This window comes from Notamacropus eugenii, chromosome 5 (assembly GCF_028372415.1).
Source record: "Notamacropus eugenii isolate mMacEug1 chromosome 5, mMacEug1.pri_v2, whole genome shotgun sequence".
NCBI classification, from domain to species: domain Eukaryota; kingdom Metazoa; phylum Chordata; class Mammalia; order Diprotodontia; family Macropodidae; genus Notamacropus; species Notamacropus eugenii.
In genome coordinates, this window is record NC_092876.1 from 30908367 (window position 1) to 30927718 (window position 19352).

General features: G+C 54.2%; 1 protein-coding gene across 4 annotated transcripts; it reads left to right on the top strand.

Annotated features, from left to right (window-relative positions):
* Nucleotides 1-1566: 1566 nt before the first annotated feature.
* COQ8B (coenzyme Q8B) lies at nucleotides 1567-19192 on the top strand. 4 transcript variants are annotated; one of them, XM_072608249.1, is made up of 15 exons: nucleotides 1567-1669; nucleotides 2189-2425; nucleotides 2605-2671; nucleotides 5818-5895; nucleotides 5986-6108; nucleotides 6255-6340; nucleotides 6431-6571; nucleotides 6660-6741; nucleotides 6976-7069; nucleotides 8490-8631; nucleotides 8829-8936; nucleotides 9030-9095; nucleotides 16589-16817; nucleotides 18334-18420; nucleotides 18497-19192. In XM_072608249.1, the coding sequence occupies exons 2-14, from the start codon at nucleotides 2192-2194 to the stop codon at nucleotides 18411-18413; spliced, it is 1530 nt and encodes a 509-aa protein (XP_072464350.1). In that variant the 5' UTR covers nucleotides 1567-1669; nucleotides 2189-2191; the 3' UTR covers nucleotides 18414-18420; nucleotides 18497-19192. The 4 variants fall into 4 exon arrangements, with proteins under 4 accessions (XP_072464350.1, XP_072464351.1, XP_072464348.1 ...); XM_072608247.1 differs by lacking the exon at nucleotides 16589-16817 and having other exon boundaries at nucleotides 1568-1669; XM_072608248.1 differs by lacking the exon at nucleotides 16589-16817 and having other exon boundaries at nucleotides 1568-1669; nucleotides 5989-6108.
* Nucleotides 19193-19352: the final 160 nt, after the last annotated feature.

Below are 19352 nucleotides of genomic sequence, written 5' to 3' on the forward strand. Positions count from 1 at the left end.
GGCTAAAGACACAGAATGCGCAGATTCCTCAGTCAGGTCAAAAGTCAGTCTACTCAAGCAATGAACATTTACTAAACTCTTACTATGTATCAGGCACTGTGCTAAAAGCTAGAGTAAAAACGTGTAACAATGTTCATACAAGATATATACAGTGTGTGTATGTGTGTGTGTGTTTTTGTGAGGTAATTTCAAAGGCAAGACAGAGTGTGTGGTGGGGATGAGGGAGCTAGGGACAAAGGACAGGCACCTAAGTTCCCTTGTAATAGGAGATTCCTGGTGTCTGGGTCCAGGTGTCTGTACCTAGATAGTACCTCTCTCACCAGCCCACCACTTGACTCAGATGTGGATGCCTCACCACAGCAAAGTGTGAGGGGTGGTGAGAACATAGAGGGGACTTTCTGCTGAAACTGAGTCACTCAGAGGGGTTGGGGTCAGGTGCAGCCTAGAGTGAGTCACAAGGGAGCAGGCTGAAAGTAAAGAGGAGGTTTCTGGGGCCCCATTCTCTAGCCCTTAGGGAGAATGGGACCAGTAAGAAATGACAGGTGCTGGGATGAGTCAGCTATGCTCACTCCTGGGCTGTGTATGGAGACTGGAATTCTTCCAGGGCTTCCAGCTGGTGGCCTCAATCTCCTCCCCCCTTCCCCCCACCGTGGATTTCCTAAAATGCCAGAGCTGACTCAGGTTCCTAGGGTTCTGCATCTCATTCTTATCAATATCCAGGGCACAGCACCCTCCCCTTCCCTCAGGTTCTTCCCACTTCCTCAGACCTGAGCAGCAGGAGTGAAGTGTAAGGAGAGAGAAGCCCAGGTGGAACTAAGCCTGAGGATGTCTGTGGAAGTGAATAGGAAGGAGGGTGAGTGAGGGAGAGATAAGAACTTGTATTTATAAGGAGCCCAGAAAGAAGAGCCCAGTATTTTGACCCTCAGGGCAACTAAGTCAAAGACTCGAGGACCCAGGTGAACCCTGGCTGCTCAGGGTACAGATATCCTTACTGGAGAAACTGAGGCTCGGGAAGGTTAAACGACTGACCCAGTTACACAGTTATCACGTGATGGAGGCAGGATGGCCACCCAGATCTCCTTCTCTCCAAGCTTTTTCTACTTCGCTTTGGAACAAGGAAGGAAAGTGGAGTGAGAGGGCAGAAGGCAGGGACAATGCGCGGAAGAGCAGAAGTGGGGGGCTGTGCAAAGAAAAGGGGAACAGACGTAGGGGACTGCAAGGAAGAGGGAGCTGAAGTGGAGAGGGGGAGCAGAGGTGGGGTGCTTACATGGAAAGGAGAGCAGACATGAGGGGGCCTTAAAAGGAGGGGAGGGAGAGCAGAGGTGGGGGATCAGCAGGGGGGCCTGTTAGGGAAGAGGAGGTCAAGTATGAGGAGTGGGAAGGGAGACTTAGAGGGGAGCCGGGGACTGGAAGGGACGTAAGCAGCGATACGGGAAGCCACGCCTCTAGTTCCGCCCCTGAGGCCTTGGCCCCACCCCCGCCTCAGCACGCGCACGCGCCCCAGTCCAACCCTCCTCTCTTGCGGGGCTCGGACTCCCGTCAGTCATCGCGGCTGTCCACCCTGTCATTGGCCAGGCTCGAGCAGAGGGGCGGGGCCTCCCGGAAGTTGGTGGGGGTTGAATTTACGGACCGTCCCTGGAGGAAGAGGGGGCTTGCACGCGGAGGAGCTGTGGGTGCCTAGCAACGGAGGAAGGGACAGGAGGGGAGGGGGGGAGAGAGATAAACGATGCTAGGCGGGGGGAACAGAAAAAAGGGAGGGGAAGAAGGGGGAAAAGGAAGGGACAGAGAGAGAGAAGGGAGAGCCTGGAAGAGGGGGGAGAGAAAATGGGGAGGGGGTACGGAAGAGAGGGGCGGGAGAGGTAGAGGAGGGGGTCAGGGAGGAGAGAGAGAGGGGTGGGAGAGGTAGAGGAGGGGGTTCAGGGAGGAGACAGAAGGGGGAGGGGGTGGAGGAGAGAGGGGCCAGAGAGAGAAGGGGACCAAGGGGGAGAGAGAATCGGGAGGGGGCCAGGAGAGAGGGAGAAGGGGATGGGGAGAGGAAGGGTGCTGAGGAGGGGGAGGGGCAGTAGAGAAGAGAGAATGGAGAAGGAAGGCACAAGGAAATAGGGGGAGGGGGAGGCAAAAACCCCTGAGCTCAATGCAGTCATGCTGAGGGGAAGAGCTCAGACGCCTCCTCTCCTCCCTCCCCTAGGCCATGTGGTCTGAACACTTTCGAGGCACTGCCAGGAGACTGGGCCAGGCTGTGCGCCCGACTACTGTCTCAAGAGGGAATTGTCAGTGGCCCCCAGCCTCGCCCTCACACCCCCATGATGCCTCATGTACCAGGACTCAGAATCCTGAGAGGCCAGCCACAGCCTCTGGTCTGAGCCAAGAAGATATCCAGAGAGCCAGAGAAGCGGCCAGGCCCAGAGTGAGGCTAAGGCCCCAGGTAATGCCTCCCCTGCAGGTCTCCCTGGTGCCCACACCTCTATCCCCTGGCCTTACCCCTTACAGTACCCTCTATACTATCTTCTTCCTGATGACTCCCACTGGCTCAACCCCAGCCCCTTCCCCTCCTCCCCAGGCCTCACTGGTCAATTGCCCCCCATTTCCTCCCCATTTCCCCAGCTGAGTGAGCGTGCCCGGGAGCGAAAGGTGCCTGCTTCTCGAATCAGTCGCCTGGCCAACTTTGGGGGTAGGTACCACCCTAAGCCACTAGAGACAAGATGTTTCCAGGGGCACAAAGCCTGAGAGACAAGTCAAGAGAATGAGAGCACTGACAGTCCTGTGCAGACAATCTGCCACCTCAGAAGGTAGCAGGTTCCCTCCCTGGATGTGTTCAAGGGACCAGGGAGATAGAGGGATCACTAGTCAGGCATTACTGTTCAGCTACAGGTTGGACCCCATTATTTTTTCTCATTCCATTTGGCACCAAGCTTCCATGATTTGTGACAGTGAGATCAGGTGAGGGAGACCAGCCAAGCCAGGAGAAACGGCCAAGCTGTGCAGCCCACACCACAGAGACTGAGAGCCCGAGGGATGGCTGGTCTGCAAGTATAAAGTGTAAAGGCCCGCTGCTAAGTGCTGGAGATACAAAGGGAGACAAAAGACAACCCCTACCCTCAGGGAGCTTACAATGTAAAAAGGTAGACCATGTGTAAACAAATCTATACTAAGTAAGCTTGGTGTAGGATAAGTAGGAGAGAATTAACGGAGGGAAGGCCCTGAAATGAAAAGGGATTGAGGAAAGCTTTCTGGAGGAGGCCGGATTTTAAAGTTGGGACTTTGGAAGCTTTGGAGGTCAGTAGCTGGAGTGGAGGGGGGGGGGGGGAGTTCCAGCCATGGCGGGGAGGGGGGGGTAGCCAGAGAGAATGTTTGGTGGCAAGAGATAGGAATGCAGGGTCACTAGATTGAGGAGAACATGTCAAGAAGTAGGGGAAGGGGAGGAGAGGGTTTTGAATGACAAACTGAATATTTCGTACTTTATCCTGGGAGCCCCTGGAGTTCACGGAGTAGGGGGCAACATGATCAGACCTTCACTTCAGGACAATCCCTTTGGTGGCTGAATGAGGGTGGATTGGAGTGGAGAGAGACTTGTGGCTGGCAGAGGCCCCAGCAGCTACTGCAGTGATCCAGGGGTGAAGGGATGAGGGCCTGCACCAGGGTGGGAGCCAGATCATTGAGAGACAAGGGAGTGTATTCAAGAGAAGCTGCAGAGGTGAAATCCAAGGCCATGACTTCAGATTGGATAAGAGATGAGGAAGATGTGGTGGGGGTGAGAGATAATGAGGAGTCCATGGCCACTCCTAGGTTGGGAACCTGAGGGCCTGGAAGGAGGGTGGTGCTCTCCCCAGTAACAGGGGAGGGGGAGGATTTAGTGAAGAAAATGAGTTCCATATTGGACATGTTGAGTTTGAGATCTCCAGCTTGAGATGCTTGAAAGACAGCTGAAGAGGTGAGGTCAGAGGTCAGAGAGACTGGGGTAGGAAAGGTGGCTGTGAGGATCATCAGCATAGAGATGGTCATTAAATCCACGGGAGTTAATGAGATCCTCAGGTGAAGTCTTGGAGGGAGAAGAGAAGAGGGCCCAGGACAGAATACGAGGGTCAGAGGAGGATCAGCCAGGGAAATGGAGCTGCCCTTCCAGGATGGAGTGTGGGCCATTCTTACCATCCCCCTAACTGGGGGGAGGAGAATAAGCATGTATGTAGCCTCTGCCCTGCAACAGATATCTATTATCACATTTCTTCCTTACAACAGCTCTGGCTGATAGGTGTATTTTACAGTTGAGGAAATTAAGGCAGAGGTTAAATGACTAGTAGGTGTCTGAGGCTAGATCTGAACTCAGATCTTCCTGACTCCACACCTCCACTCACCATCATGGACTAAAGCTATGACTCAGTGTGTCTCCAGTGGAGCTCATTGCCTTCCCCCACCATTCACAACCTCCATCTGCCTGCTGAGGGCACTGCCATTTCTCCTGGCGCCCAGGTTCACAGCCCCAGAGTCGGCCTCCATGCCTCACCCTCTTTCACTGACCACTTGATTGCCAAATCTTGTCAGTCCTATTTCCATCACATCTGTGTCTTCTGTAGAACATCTGCCCTGGGCCAGGTCCTCCTCATTCTCCTAATTGGTCTCCTTGCCTCCAGTTGTTCCAGTCCAAGCTGCACAGGCTTCCAAACTGATTTTCCTAAAGCACAAATCTGACCTTGTCATCACCCTATGCCCCCCCAAATAAAAAATCTGCCTTCAGGATCAAATACAAATTCCCAAAGTTGTCGTTTCAAGCCTTCCAAAGTTTGTCCGCCATCTTCTACCGTTCTTTCATGTCCTTAGTCATGTTGACCAGCTAGCTGGTTCCTATACAGAACCTTCTATCTCCCATCTCCAAGACACACACACAGAAACACACACAGACACACACACTCCTACACACTCCTGCTCCTCACTTGGCCCTCGGGAGCCCCAGCATGGCCCTTCCCTCCTACAGGATCATAAGGACCTTCCCAGCAATTCCTAAAAATCCCTTTGCCACTGTTTTGTACTTAGTGATGTAGCTGTTGGGTTGTCCCAATATACTGTAATCCCCTTGAGGGCTTGTTCCAGTTTTGTCTCTGTCTGCAGCACACAGCGCCTGCCACACAGTGATGCTTACTATATTACATAATACTATTCGCAGTATTTGGAAGCACTATAGAAATGAGTTGATAAAGTTTGAGGCAGAGAGGACTCACAGCTGAGGGGCCAGCACCGTCTTCCCATAGGAGAAAACCTCTGTCCTGAGCCTGGAAGTAAGGTCAGGGTTGTCGGGGTGGAGAACAGCCCAGGCAAAGGCATGGAGGTGGGAGACAGAATATGTAGTTGAAGAAAGAGCAAGTGAATCCATAGAGCCCAGAAGGGAGGTGATGGAAAATCGGGCCAGAAAAAAGCCAGGGGTTACAGAGGGAACGAGGGAAAGGCTGTGCTATTTAGTTATTGTGTGACCTGGGACGGATTCCTTAACCTTTCTGGACCTCTGGTTTCCTTATCTATAAACTGAGGGATTAGACTGGGTTCTGAGATCTCTCCCTGCTTGAAAGCTTTGAGCCTGTGACTAAAACAGAAAAAGACAAACAGCTTGAGAGGCATTTGCTGGAAACATAGCAAGAGCCCAAGATACTTGGCAAGAGCCCTGTATCTGACAGCGAGAGTGGCACAGAGGTGCGCTGGGCTGCAAACACAGCCCTCATGGCCTTCCAGGGATGCCTTGATAGGTGATGGGGGGAGGCAGGGCCAACAGGAAAGGTGGAGGAAGGGGGCAGGATCCAGGGCAGCTCCTCACTCTGCCTCCTGCCCCAGGACTAGCAGTGGGCCTGAGCCTTGGTGCCCTGGTTGAAGTGGCCAAGACGTCGCTATCGGGAGGGCAGGCGCAAGGGGGTAAGTGAGGATACCAGGAAGGGTTGGTGGGTTGGGGCTGCCCAGGCTGCAGGTGCTCCATCCATCCCACTCCCACCTTTCCTTCCCTAGAAGGTGGCCCTGCCCTGGACTCCAGCCCCTTCCTCTCTGAAGCCAATGCTGAACGGATAGTGAGGACTCTGTGCACGGTTCGAGGAGCAGCCCTCAAGGTTGGCCAGATGTTAAGCATCCAGGGTATGGACCCCCGGCCCCTCCAGTTAGCCCAGTCCTGAGGTAGCCTCTCACTCTCCCAGGGCCCTGGATATACTCTTGAGTCTTTTGGCTCTGGCCCTCTGGGCTCCTTCTTTCCTGACCTTCCTTCCCCTCCCTGCCATCTCCAGACAACAGCTTCATCAGTCCCCAGCTGCAGCGCATCTTTGAGAGGGTCCGGCAGAGTGCTGACTTCATGCCCCAATGGCAGATGATGGTGAGTGACTGGGGTCTTGCCTTGGAAAGCTCTTGAGGGGCAGTACCAGGGCTGCCCACCTGACCCCCCAATGGCCTGCCTCACCCACAGAGAGTCCTGGAGGAAGAACTGGGGAGGAACTGGCGCACCAAGATGGCCTCTCTGGAAGAGAAGCCCTTTGCCGCCGCCTCCATCGGCCAGGTCCACCAGGGTGTCTTGCCAGATGGGACCGAGGTAGCTGTGAAGATCCAGGTAAGCCACAGGCCCAGGTGAGCAGGCGAGACATCTGGTCCTGACGAAGGGTCAAGGGTCTCAGTGGCACATGTCCCCTTCCCCCCAGTACCCAGGGGTGGCACAGAGCATCCAGAGTGACGTGGAGAATCTGCTAGCCGTGTTGAAGATGAGTGTGACCTTGCCCGAAGGTGAGCTTAGAGGGAGGGCACCTGAAGCCCTGGAATCCTTGGCCCCCCAGGAGGTAGATTTCTAGGCTGGATTCAGATCCTGCATTTGACATTTTCTCCAAAGCCTCCATTTCCTCATCTGTAAAGTGGGGATGATAATAGCACCTCCCTCCCAGCTCAGTGAGATCATATTTGTAAAGCACTTTGCACCCTTTGAGGCCTAGTACAGGCTGGTTGCGATGCCCTTTCTCACAGGCCTCTTTGCTGAGCAGAGTCTCCAGGCCTTGCAGCGGGAGCTGGCATGGGAGTGTGATTATCGCCGGGAGGCTGTCTGCGCCCGCACCTTCAGGTGAGCAGTGGGCATTTGGTGCTGTCTGAGCCTTGACCAGGCCTCCCTGACCCACTGTGGCCTCACTCTTGGCTCAGGCTAGGCAGCAATAGACAAGGCCCCATCCCCCCACCCCTGACACACACACCCCAGGACATCCCAGAGCAAAGAAGCCCCTCATCTATTTCACATCTCTCTGGTATGCTGCATCCACTTCTGACCATCACATCCTAGAATGGACGTTGCTAAGCTGACCAGTGCCCAGAGGAGGGCAGCCAGAGCAGGAGGGGCCTTGAGTCTGTGTCACCCGAGAAACACTTGGAGATGCTTTGGCTGGAGGAGAGAAGGCTCAGGAGGTGCATGATCATAGCCCTTTGGAGGGCTTTCTTGTGGAGGAGGGCTTAGCCTCAGAGAACAGTGCACTGGAATTGCACAGGGTCAGTCAAGACCAACTGTCTGGGAATGCTTCCTGACAGAGCTAGCCTAAAGTGGACACAAGCCTCCCTCTGCCCCAGCAGTCTTCAGGCAGAGGACTGAGGCCCTGAGAGCCTCCTTAGCTTGAGCCTTCTGGGGCTAGGGGCTGGGAGAGGGGGCCTATCCATCCCACTTACTGTTTTAAAGGGGAGGGGAGTTAAGGCCAGAGATGGGAGGTCACATGTGTGAAATTCACTCAGAAGATCCCAGATTTAGTCCTGGAGCCATAAGAGGCTGAGTCCTTCCAAAGGGCAGAGCCCTCAGCGACTTCATTCAATCGGTAAGTTCTTGAAGCAAGATTCAAATCCAGGCCATGCTGACCCGAGTTCTCGTCAAGCATGGCTATATTTATTCCACACATCTGGATGGATAATAGAGCCAGAATTTCTCCAGTGTTCCTCCCATCTGCCCTCCCAGAAGAACAAATCATAGAGCATAAAACAAAGAATAGATTTTGAAGGAAGAAAGAGAAAAAAATCAGCCAAGCTTCTCAGTATGTCGACCAAGCCTGATGTCCTCTGCCATGTCCCACGCCCCAGGACACCCCACCCCCCTGCAGAGGAGGTGGGGGTGCTGATTTCTAGCTCTTCTTCACCCAGCACTTATAAAGCACCTACTGTATGCTGAGCACAAGGCCAGGAAGGCCTGGATTTCAGCCTCCTGTGCATGAGATAAGTCTAAGATTGACTTAGAGGCTGGTGCCCCAGAAAATCCCAGGCACCGTGCTGGACCCTGGCCTCAGGAAGCTTCCATTCAGTCAGGAGGAAGCCAAATGAGACACACAATGGCTAGTCCAGAGAAAAGGCTTTGGCTCCTGAGGGAGGAGTTGGGTCCTGAAGGGATGCCCCTGGGGGTCAGTAGTAGAGCCCAGTTCTGGCTGCCAGATCATATAGCCTTTTAGAGGAGAGCAGGTCCAGAGGGGGCCAGGCCCTTTCCTTTTCTCACCTCCTGTCCCTGTGATCCACAGGCAGCTCTTGCAAGGGGACCATTTCTTCCGGGTGCCTGCTGTGATCGAGGAGCTGAGCACAGGCCGTGTGTTGGCCATGGAGCTGGCCAGCGGGGTGCCCCTGGATCAGTGCCAGGGCTTGAGTCAAGATGTCCGCAACCAGGTAAGGAGTCCCCAGGGGCTGGAACAGGAGTCGAGAACCATCAAGCCTACCTTGTTTAAGACCCTTGGTAGTACGCACCTCTGGGATCCCCTGAGGGAGGAGGGGCTGGGCAGGTCTGGCAGGGATGGGGGTAACCACAGGGTGAGGACGAGATCCCTAGGATCACCCCTCCCTCCAATCTTCCCCCCCCATCCCAGATCTGCCGTGAACTCCTACGGCTCTGCCTTCAGGAACTGTTTGAGTTCCGCTTCATGCAGACGGACCCCAACTGGGCCAACTTCCTCTATGATCTCTCCAGTCACAAGGTGGGTGCTTCAAGACCTGGCTCACCCTGGTGGGGAGGTGGTATCAGGCCTGGGTCATTTATCAACCCCTGGCCTCTGCTCCTGCCCCCATAGGTGACCCTGCTGGACTTCGGGGCAAGCCGAGAGTTTGGGTCAGAGTTCACAGACCACTACATTGAGGTGAGGTTCTTATCCTTGGGGGAAGGGCCTGTTTGCTGCCCCACTCTTCTCCCTGCCCTTCCCCCTCAGATTCTTCCTGCCTGAATCCTCTAGTATGCTCTACCCTTAAGGACAGATCCCTCAGGATGGGCTCAGCCTGGGCCTGGGCACCTCCCAGGGTGGCATTTTTGACTGTTAGAAAGTCCTGCCTCCAGGTGCTGCCCTTGGTAAACCAAGGCCTCCTGAGCCTGCTCGCAGCAGGGCTCATCTCTCCTCTCTGTAGAAGGCACTGGGCATCTGTCTGCTGCCTCTGCTTCCTGGCATGCTCTCCTGGCCTTCAGCTGGTGCCCCAGAGAGCTTGGGCAGCTGGCAGCCCTCCTGCTGCCCGTGACTGGGTGAGGCTAAGCCAGGGCCCATAAGTGGGTCCTTGTGGGCTCAAAGGAAGGCAGTGGAAGGTCCTGGCCCAGAGAGGAGAGGGCTGGCTCGCTCCCTTCAAGAACGCACCCAATGGCTTATGAAAAAGGGAGTAGACTTACCATGTTTGACCCAGAGGGCAGAAGTAGACATTGCATTGAAAAGCACTGAACAGCCACTAGGGAGCGCCACTGTTAATAGAGTGACTGACCTGGAGTTGGGAAGACTTGAGTTCAAATCCAGTGCTGTGTGCCTCAGTTTCCTCTTCTGTAAAATAGGAATCAAAACTGCTCCTACATCCCCCACTCCCAAGTTGTATCCAGGCCTATCTTGTGCTCCTGACCTAGACTCTCATGTTGCCCGCACATGGGATCGTTAAGTGAATCCTGTGGAAGGGAGGCTGCCCTTCTTAGCCCGTAGGATGCTGAGACCTCATCATCATCCACCATTGTGGGCTCAGCTGGAGCCCACAGGCAAGGCCTAGGCAGACAGCCAGAGAGGCTGCCCCTTCCCTCCCCCCCAGGCTGGAAGGAAGCACCAATCTCCAGGTGGGAAGGCTAGGCTGGCCATCATGGGTGGCACTCCTGGAGCAGTCAGAGGCCCTTAGGTGATAGTGCCAGCCCCCTTGGCCAATCAGTCAGCTCCTGCTCAGCCCTCTGGATACTGAGAGAGGCAAGAGCCTGGCCCTGCTTACCCTCACAGAGCTCACAACATGTGCAAAGAAAGCAGGGAGAAGGCAGGGATGGGATAAACTGAAGACAATAAATAGATTTTGCAAAAGAGAAAACTGAGGCAGAGAAGTCAAGTAGCTGCCCAAGGCCACATAAGTTGTGAGGGACAGAAGTGAGATTTGGACCCAAATCAGCACCTCCACCAGTTACTGGTCCCCTGCAGATTTAGTTATCATGCCAGTGAGGCCTCTAGCCAGAGCTGATTCAGATACCAACTACCCAGGGCCAAGCCCAGGTCCCCCAGACTTCCTTAGTTCCATGTGGCTGCCCCCACCAGTCCTGAATTTCTGGAAGTATCCTGCCATCCAGGGCAGCCACTGGGCGCACGCCATCTCCATTGCAATGACGCAGGCAGCCTTGGCACTACCTGGCTGTCATGCCCGGGGTACTTTTTCAGGCTTGTGTTTGCCCTTCTCCAACCCTCTGGTCCCTGTGCCATTCTTCATGGTCTCTCGCAGGTCTCCAACAGTGTCTCAGCCATCCCATCTGCTGCCTCCTCCATTTCCTGATGGTGTAGATCATATGGGCTCCTGTTGCTCATTTTCATTCCTTTTCTATCCAAAGATCCTTCTCTGGGGCAGAGAAGACAGGAGATGAAGCCGCCCTGGCTGCTTTTCATGGTCAGGGGCCCAGTCCTGGGTCAGCTGCCCCAGCTGCAGTGCCATCCCTGCTTGTGCCCTCTCCTTTTCCCACCTTGTCATCCTTAGCTTTCCTCACCAATCTTCCCTTGTTCTTGAAGGTGAGAACCCAGTTGGTCCACACTATGCTGGCTGACTCCAGCCTCCTCTGCTGACCCCCAGCCTTTCACCTTCATCCACTTCCTCTCCTCCCTCCCTTGGGCCCTCTTGGGTTCTCATTCTGTGCTGAGGTTTACCTGCTTCTCCTCATGCTCTCTCTGTCTCCTTGCACTCACAGAAAACACACAGCCCTGGGCATCCCTGCCTCTCCAGCCACAGAGGCCAGGAAGAGAACAAGGCAGTCCTCTTAGTAATAATAGCAGTGCCAGCAGTGAGCACTCAGACAAGGCTCCAAGGTGTTTGTGGAGGTGGTTGGCCTTCTCATTTGATGCTGGGGGCTGGGCCCTGCTGTTATCCCCATTTTACAGATAAGGAAACTGAAGCAGAATGAGGGGAAGTGACTTGCCCAGGGTCACACAGCTAGGTCTGAGGCTGCATTTGGCTCAGGTCTTTGTTACTTCAGGCCTGGTGCCCTATCCACTGAGCTACCTGGCTGCCTCTAAAAAGTTGAAAATCTGCCTCTTCTTTGAATTAACAAAAAGTGCGTGAAGGGTTGGGTGATCTAGTCGGAGGCAGGATTCAAACACAGGTCTTTCTGACTCCTTGTTCAGCCCCAGCTAACTGCTGATTGTTACCTCCTCCCCTTCATCCTGCTCTCCTTCCCCCCCCTCCTCCTCCCTCTCCTCTTTCTCCTCCTCTCTCAGCCCAGTAGATCTGGCTCACTTCTCAGTCTTCCTCTCCTGCCCCACACCTACCCTTCTCTATCAGGACCAGCAGCCCACTCCATGCTCCCTGGAGCCCAGGACTGCTAGGTCTTTGATCTCCTAAAGGCCCAGTGTGCCCTCCATACCCCTGTCCTCTGTCACATCCTGAGTGCCCCTTCCTCCTCTGGCACCGCATGGAGCCCACACTCTCTGGGCCCTTTTTCCCACTGGGCTCCCCTGTGCAGGCCTCACTCTCTTCCTCCACTAGCCAGCTTCACAGCATCCTCACATCTCATTCTTGTGGGACGTCAGCCTGGATTACACCCATACCAGCCCTCACTGCCCCACAGTGACTGGTCCAGACTTCTTGTCCCTGCCCTTCCTTTCCTGACCTCTTACCTCCGGATCCTCAATCCCACATCCCAGCTCCACTTTGACAAGGAGTTGGCCTGCCTGTCCAGGCCTCTGACACCCTCCCAAGTCCTCCTGGAATCTGCACATCTACTCATCCACTCTTTTCTATCTTCAAATTTTCTTTTTCTCCTTTTCCTGCTGCATCCAAACAAGCCCAGGTATCTCCCCTAAAAAGTTATAAAGTCTTCACTTGGGCCTACCACCCCTTGAAGTTGTCCTGTGTCTCTCAGCCAGATGCCTAGAAAAATCCCAGGGGCTCCTGTTACCTTCCCCTCCTCACATTCTTCTTACCCTTTGTACACCAACTTCTGATGCCACCATCCAGCATAAACTAGGCTCTCCTGTCCAGAAAGGTCTTTTTCTGGACACCACTGCCCTCTCTTTCCTTGTGGATAGCCTCGGAAGGTCTGACCGCTCCTCTACCTCCTTTGCTGCATCCTGTGCCCTAGCCTGTGCCTTTGGGCATCCTCCATGACGCTCATCATGGGACTGCCCCTCCTGGTGATTTCAGCTACCCTGGCCTCAGGCATCATCACTGGGACATCTCAGTTTCTAGCTCTGGTGTCCCCAGCCCAGCATCACCCCCTTCCTCCAGAGTACCTTCACCTGGATGTCCCATTCCCAAAATAGGACTCCTCCTTAAACCTGCCTGTCCTCCATGCTCCCTCTCCTCCCAGACCTTCCCTCACTTTGACATTTCCCAGTAGTCATCTTTGACCCCTTGCTCTCCTTCACTCTAAACCAGTTGGTTGCCACGTAGTGTCCTTTCTCCCTCCACTATGTCACATCCTTCCCCTTCTTTCCACTCATAGCCATCACCCAGTTCAGGCCTGCGCCTGGACCACCGTTGTCTCCACCCTCCTGTGATCACTTCACTGCCCTGTCTGCTTCCAAAATAAAGAAAGAGAGGAAAAAGAGAACAAGTCAGCCAAATCACTATGGACCTCTGAAACAATCTGACATCATATTTTAGGAAAAATGATATATTATGTTATTTGGGAAAAGTATTATATTGTTTAGATCCACCAGACCCCACTAACTCAAATGCTGAGCCCCTGGAGCTGCCCGGATCATTCTTGTTTGGGGCATCCTCATACAGGACTTGGGAGATGGCTCCACCAATGCTTGTGTTTTGGTTTCGCCCAAATCCTACCAAATACCCGTACTTCTCCTTCCATCTTCATCTACCTTGCTTAGCCATGTCACTGTGGCTCTCCCGTCTGAATCCCAAGTCTGGAGAGAAGGGGCCACCCCTCCTCCTCCAAGCAAGTTCGTGTGTGTCCTTCTGAAACTCAGACTGGGGGTGAGGTGGGGGCTCTCTTCTCGCAAACAGCGCTATGCAGCGTTTCACAGCCTCCTACCCCTGACTTTGACACTGTCCTGGGCCAGCACCACTCCTCCAAGCTCACCTTCACAGCCCGAGGTTGTTCATTCTCATTCGGAAACGTTCAGTTTCAATCACTATGGGGGGGTGTTCTTGGCACTTAGGTCATCACCATCCGGGCTCTGCATCAGTTCATGTTAGTGTCCTCAGGCTTCTCTGCATTCATCTCGTTGTCACCTCTTACTGCACTGCCAGGTTCCATCATGTCACAGACCAGTTTGCTTAGCCTTTCCTCAGTAGATGGGCATTGACTTTTTACTTTGCTGCCCAAAGAGCTCTCATCTAAGTACCAAGGTCTGTGTTGGGCCTGGTTTTTTGTCAGTGACCTAGCAGAGGGATCTTGGGATCAAAGCCTGTGGACATTTTAGTCATGGTAGTTGCATAATTCCACTTTGCTTCCCAGAATGGTGGTACCTCATGAGTTACAGCTCCACCAACAATGCACTGGTGCACCCACCTTCCCCCAACCCCTCCCCCACTGACCGACACTCTCATCTTTGTCGATTTGCAGAAGGTGGTGTTTTATGCTCCAGTTGTTTTGATGTGTCTTTGCTCATGTGCTTTGACCACTTCTCTGCTGGGGAATCCATCTTCTCCTCACCATCTAACATTTTCATCAGGTTTTTGATGGGACCATGTGGTTGTCTTTAGCCAGTGCTCCTGTGGCCCCATTGGCCTTGTTTCTCTGTGTGTCTGCAGAATTTCAGATTACCATCCCTCCTTGGGGGACTTCTGCACAATTATGGTTCTTGAGAAGCTTCCTGTCCTTTCCCTGAACCTTATGTAGTCTCCTCTCCTGGAGGCATGGATTCTCTGCTTACCTGAACAGTAGAGCGGTGCTTCCCCTAGCCCACCCATCATCTCCACCAACAACCAGATCCTCCCTGTGCTTGGGAATTGGAAGCAGAGGAGGCTTTCCCTAGGGGCAGCCTCCACCTTTTTCAGGATGGAGGCATTGTCAAGGCCAGGAAAGGAGGTGCTGGTGCCTTGTTTTTGACAGTGAGAATGCCCTTGCAGTCCCTGGATGACTGAAGTCCCCTGTCCTGCTCTCTCAGGCCTCAGTACTAGGTTTATGCTGAACTTGCCTCTGCCTCCCCTTCCTGTGACCCAGCTGCCTTTTCTGCCTCCTTGGCTCTGGGCCCAAATGCCCTACACCCTGTTCCACCCCCGCCTACCTCCTCCCCTGTTCTTGAACTCCCCCCTCCAGACCTGGGGTCCATTCATGGAGCTCAATGACTGACAAGGTCCCATTTGCCTCCTGTTTTCATATAGCTGGCTCACCTCATTTGTTAACTTTCCTGTAGGCATCTGGGCCTGAAAATCAGAGGACAGATATTCAGTTGTGGGCACTTTTCTTGGAGTTTGTCTCCTGTGAAATTCTGGGTGTCTCTGCATGGTGGTTTCTGTCTGTGGCATTAGAGATGACTATGGGGCAGTACAGAATGTTCCCTGCCCCCCCCTTTCCATGTTCTGGCCCCTTTAATTTGCTCTAGGAAACCCTTCTTAGGTGCATTCAGTTCAGCATCTGCTGTGTGCCTGGCCTGTGCTGGGTACTGGGGGTATGAGCTCTCAGAAAGCTTCCATTCTGCTAGGGGGAGTCAGATAAGAACAGTACTAGCTGGTATTTAGGGTTGATGGGCCTCAGTTTCCTCCTCTGTAAAATGAATGTAAGTTAATGCTGACTTTAGGCAGGCTGACTGGGGATGGGTTGCTCCCTCAGATCCCCAAGAGCCGGGGGTCAGCAGGGGCAATGCCAAGGATGAGGGTGATGTCAGGGCTCTTGGAGGTTCACAAAGTGCTTTAGAAAGATGATTCAACTTGAGCAACACAACAGCCTAGGGAAGGGAACAGGCATTGATATGGCACCTGCTGTACCAGGCTCTCTTCTAAATACTTTTTACAAGTATAATCTCATGTGATCCTGTGAGGGAAGTGCTATTGTAACCCCAATTTATAGCTGGGGAGACTGAAGCTGAGGGAGGTGGAGTGACCTGCCCAGGGTTACACAGCTAGTGTCTGGGCCAGGAGGATTTGTACCTCAAGGCTTGGCACTCCACCAGGCCACTCGAAGTTCTTGGACCTTCTGGAAGAGGGGACACCTGTGGGCTCCTTTAGAGGGTGGAGATAGCAGGTCCGTGTCTGGTGAGAGCTGCTCAGAATCATGGCATCTTCAGAAATAGCCACAGTGCTGCTTGGGCTGGAACTTTGATGCATGAGGAAGGACAGGAGCCAGGGCAGGGAGGGCATAGTCCATTCCAGAAGTACAAATGAAAGCCCAGCTTTGGGCATGGGAATTTGGTGGCTGCTTGTGTGGGGATCAGTCTGGAGAGGAGAGAGACTGGGAGCAGGGAAGCCAGTGAGGAGGTGCACTGCCTCTAGGTGATGAGGCCAGAGGGGAGGGGGCAGTCCTGTCTGCAGTGCTTGGTTTGTGGTGCCCAGGATACACCCAGGAGTGGTGGGCCTTCAGGCACCTGGTGACTTGGCATTAGGGCTTAGGGGAGAGAAGAGGGCCGTCCACATAGACTTGGAAGTCATGTGCCTAGAGATGACCCTGGAACCCATGGAGCTGAGAACATATCCCCAAGAAGAGGGCCCAGAATGGAGCCAAGGAGAGCAAGAACAGACGACCACTGCCCCTTAGCCTGGAGCTGAGCCTTGCTTTCTATAAGCCATGGTCTGGAACACTACCTGGCTCCACCAGCCACTCACTCCTTCTGGGCAGAAATGAGGACACCACCACCTGTGCCCTGAAGAGCTCCTGGCCTTTTTATTGCTCTGGACAGTTACCTCCAGACATATTGTTTGTGCCCACAGGAATTACCTGAGGTGGACAGTGGTCACCTGATCCAACAAGGCTCCACCTCTTCTCAGCCACATGTTGGATCTTAGATGCTGGGCCTCTCTCTTGGGGTTATCAAACTGACCAAAAGGTGCCTCAATGGGCCTCAACAAGGATCCACCCCCCCTCCACCCACCTTGTCCTTTGCTCCTTCCTTTGGGACAGTCAGATGGCCCAGATGGACAGAAAGGCCTTGGAGGTTTCTCCAGGGAACTTTCAGGGCCTCCTGTGCTGTGCCAGCTCTCAAGCTCGGCTCTTCCCCTGAGTGCAGCATTCTGCCACCCCTGACAGGGTGTCCTCTCTGCCTTCACACTGAGTCAGTCTTCAGCCTCCCTGCGCCCTGGAGAATGCCTCCTCGCTCCTCTCTTCAATGGGGCAGATCCACTTGCACCTGGAATACTCCCTGCCACATTTTTTCTACTCTGTCCATTGTGGAAAGGAGAGCCTTGGTCCTGTGTTGGGTGTTTGAGGTGCCGTCCGGACATCCAGAGCGGGGGAGAGAGAGAGAGAGAGGACACAGGTAGAGAGTCTTTGAGGGTCATGTGCGTAGAAGAGGCAGTCTGAGGTCCTAGGAAGTGGCAAGGGGAGGGTTAAGGGGGGGAGGGGTACCTGCCCTGAAGGCTCAAGGGTACCCAGAACCCACCAGAAAGCAAAGGCCTTAGAGGGAATTCAAAGTAAGCAGCCACTGTCGGGGGGAAGGGGCTGGCGGTGGTCAGCATGGCCAGTGGAGATCCTTGGCTGCCTTGGCCTCAGCAAGTTCAGTGGAGGAGCCAGAAGGAGCACATATCTCCCGAGTGCTATGTGACCCTGGGCTAGTTACTTTACTCTGCCTCAGTTTCTTCATCTGTAAATGAGCTGCAGAAAGAAATGGCAATCTACTCCCGTATCTCTTCCAAGAAAACCCCAAGTGGGGTCAGAAAGTCAGACGTGACTCCACAGCAGCCGCACAGAGTGGGGGGGGTGGTACAGACTGCAGTGGTAGACGTTATCCAGAACTTCGTTAAGAAAGAGGAAGAGAGAGATGGGGCAGAAGGACCTTAGAGACTATCATTTAATCTAACCTCGTTGTTTCATAGATGGGGAAATTGAGGCACAGAAAGGTGACAGGACTTGGTATGGGTGGGTGGTCCAGCTAGAACTTGAAGTTCGGTCCTCTGCCTTCCTGTTCTGTGTCATCTACATGTGTGGTAAGGCATGCTGGCCCTGCCTTTACCCAAGGAATTAACACAAATGGGGGAGGGAGGGCTGGGACCTGTCTCCAAGTGGCAGGGGATGAGCCCCACTGCAGAGCAGGCACTGTTTGCTGTCTGTGACCAGAGGGAAGGGAGAGGGGGGTTGGGAACTGAGGCGTGTGGAGGAGCCCATGAGAGGGCAATCTAGGCAGCTCCCCTCAGATGGCCCTCATTTTCTCAGTACAGTGGGAGGCTAAATCCTGAGTGCCAAATGTGATGCTTGGGGGTGTGGGTCGGCCTTCAGACGAGTGGCTGTGGAGGAGGAGAGGGGATGCAGATAAGAATAGAGCTGCTCCCCCACCTTCATGTGGTTCCTGTGGGTGCCTGTCTAGCCACGGAAGCCTTCCCTATCTCGGAAATGCAGGTTTCGTTCTCTGGGAGGGGCCCAGGGCTCACATCCCACTTCTGAGACTTTCTTGCCTAAATGACCTTGGCCAAGTCCCTTCACTTCCTTGGGCCTCAGTTTCCTCCTCTGTCACATAAGGGGGTGGGAGTGATTCTCTCTAAGGTCCTTTGTTCTAGATGGAAGATGACACTTATCTCTGACCTCTCCTGGAATTTGGGCAATATGGCTGGAGATGAGCTGCTTCCCCGGTTCCCTCTCCCTAGCCCTTCAAAGCAGGAAAGACTGGGAGAGGAGGCCTGGTGAGATTGTGGGAAGCCAGAGTTGGTCAGCAGGGTCAGTGCCCTAGGTAGAAGGAGGAGAAAGGACCTCTAGCTGGACTGTGGGGAAAGGGAAAGGAAGGTATCTCTTGAGTGCGGGGCTCCATCCAACTGCTTGGGGCATTCCTTCCAAATCCCCAGGTGGTAAAGGCTGCTGCAGATGGGGACCGGGCTCGGGTCCTAAAGAAATCCCAGGACCTGAAGTTCCTGACAGGTTTTGAAACCAAGGTGAGAAGCCTGGGGGAGAGGGGGGCGGGTGCATGACCCTCCAAATCCTTCCTAACTCCTCTCTCCCACTCCCCAGGCATTTTCGGAGGCCCATGTGGAAGCGGTCATGATTCTAGGGGAGCCCTTTGCGAGTGCCAGCCCTTATGATTTTGGAGCAGGGGACACAGCACGCCGGGTACAGAACCTGGTCCCCGTAATGCTTCGCCATCGGCTGTGCCCCCCACCAGAGGAGACCTATGCCCTTCACCGAAAGCTGGCAGGGGCCTTCCTGGCCTGTGCTCGACTTGGGGCCAACATCTCTTGTGGGGACCTATTCCATGAGGTCTATGACCATTACTGGGCTCCCCAACCTTCAGGCTAACTCTGATCCTTCAGGGAATCACCCACCAGCCCTCACCCAAGGACCTGATGCAGGATCCCTCAGGTCTCTTCCATGACTCACCTTGGGACCACCCCAAGAGCTCCCAGAGACCTCCAGAGAGCCCCTTACCAGGTTTGAGACTCTTCTCCTGTCCCTAATGGTCCCCAGGGCTTCCAGCTTTTGTTCTAGGCCAGGGGGATCCATCAGGGGCCTCCCACACACATACCCTCTGGAACTTAGTGACCACCCTCCCTCCTGTTCTGAGCCCCAACCCAGCCCCCATCAAGGGGAGTGGAGTTCCAGATGGCTTGTGTGCATGGGTCCTCCCACCCTCACCAGCTGTCTTCAGGCCCAATGGGCAGCGCATTCAATGGTATACTAAATAAAAGGGAGCCATCCTCCTCTCTCCTACCCCTTCTCATTTTCTGGGATTGGGGGTGGAGTGAGGCTGAAAAGATGGGCGAGGCTACTGGGAGTAGGGACTCCAGGTGCAGATGGCCTGGCCAGGCTTGTTCCTCCCCCTTCCCCCTAGTCCTGAAAAGCCCAAGCCCCCAACCATCTGTTGCCAAAG

Excerpts from the sequence above, each read along its gene's own strand:
- COQ8B (XM_072608247.1), top strand. The coding sequence starts at position 2,192 with ATGTGGTCTGAACACTTTCGAGGCACTGCCAGGAGACTGGGCCAGGCT. Across the intron at positions 6,341-6,430 it reads TGCCCCAATGGCAGATGATG|AGAGTCCTGGAGGAAGAACT; the intron begins GTGAGTGACTGG and ends CCTCACCCACAG. Across the intron at positions 8,937-9,029 it reads ATGATCTCTCCAGTCACAAG|GTGACCCTGCTGGACTTCGG; the intron begins GTGGGTGCTTCA and ends CTGCCCCCATAG.